General features: G+C 40.6%; 2 protein-coding genes across 2 annotated transcripts in view; one reads left to right on the forward strand and one right to left on the reverse strand.

Moving 5' to 3' along the window:
• Positions 1-1057, reverse strand: part of LOC108755089 (unconventional myosin-Ie-like) — a 39112-nt gene that overhangs the window by 12639 nt on the left and 25416 nt on the right. The window lies entirely within an intron of this gene.
• LOC108755090 overlaps positions 302-1057 on the forward strand; it is a 13302-nt gene continuing 12546 nt past the window's right edge. The window contains exon 1 of the mRNA XM_018497882.1: positions 302-565. Within this exon, the coding sequence (XP_018353384.1) occupies positions 507-565 (59 nt within the window). The 5' untranslated portion in view covers positions 302-506. The remainder of the gene's footprint in view (positions 566-1057) is intronic.

Consider the following 1057-nt stretch of genomic DNA (forward strand, 5'->3'; position numbering starts at 1 on the left):
GTAACGAGTAGAAATACAAAAGTGTTTCTTCAAAGAAAAAAGAATAGCTTCAATTGATTATCTACATCATGCAGATTGACCTTGTTGCGAGAGTAGATATATATGTTTGACAGGTGTGTTTCCGCGGTCCGCGGAGCCACGTGCGCCGCGAAAAGGATTTAAAAGCCACCGACGAAGAGATACGCGACCAATCGAGAATCCCGAGGTGCGAGGAGTGGTGGAAGCCGCACGTGGGAAGAACAAGAGAGAAAGAGAGAAGGCGATCGCTTCACTTAGCTATTTCATTACCTTCACTCGATCCTTGGCCGCAGTGCACACGGTGCCGCGATCACGTTTTGTTCCTCGCCGCGAATGGTACCGATCGGCGCGATCCTCGCGCGCCCGCGGACGAATGGACCGCGCGTTACATAATAAAAAGACCGAGTGATCCACTTTTCCGAGGGGGAAAAACGATCGCGGATTTTGCTGGCAAAAAAAAAAAAAAAAAAAAAAACGGCGACGCCGACATGTTTATCGTACAGCAGGAGCGGTGGGATCCAAGGAGATCGTATGTTCGCGTTACTTCGTGAGTTTCAAGTACGGTTCAGAAAATACGTCCTTTTAGTCTTATCTAGCATTTCAGCTGATAAGCTGACGTTATTTCTCATCTGTTTTTTTCATGTTAAATCACATCAAAGATATTAATTTCATGTCAAAATGACGAAAAATACCGTCGACTTTCCAAGAAGCGCCAAGTTCAAGAGAGAATCAAAATTACTTTATTTTTTAGCATCGTGAAAGTAATGATTTTTGGTTAAAATAAATTTGACGGTTTATTGATGTCAAGTATAAAAATGCAGTAATTTTGATTTCTTGTTGACTTTTATGCGTACGTTCGTTGGTTTCCCTCATTTGTGTCAACAATTTTATTTTATGTGTCGAAACAACAGTTGATTAATATTCATCTCCATTATTATTATTGACTAAGAAGTTTGCATTGCTTTCAATGAAATGCCTCTTAACTGTAAATACACACACACACACACACACATATATATATATATATACACCAACAGTA

Source organism: Trachymyrmex septentrionalis, unplaced genomic scaffold (assembly GCF_001594115.1).
Source record: "Trachymyrmex septentrionalis isolate Tsep2-gDNA-1 unplaced genomic scaffold, Tsep1.0 scaffold83, whole genome shotgun sequence".
In the NCBI taxonomy this organism is placed as follows: domain Eukaryota; kingdom Metazoa; phylum Arthropoda; class Insecta; order Hymenoptera; family Formicidae; genus Trachymyrmex; species Trachymyrmex septentrionalis.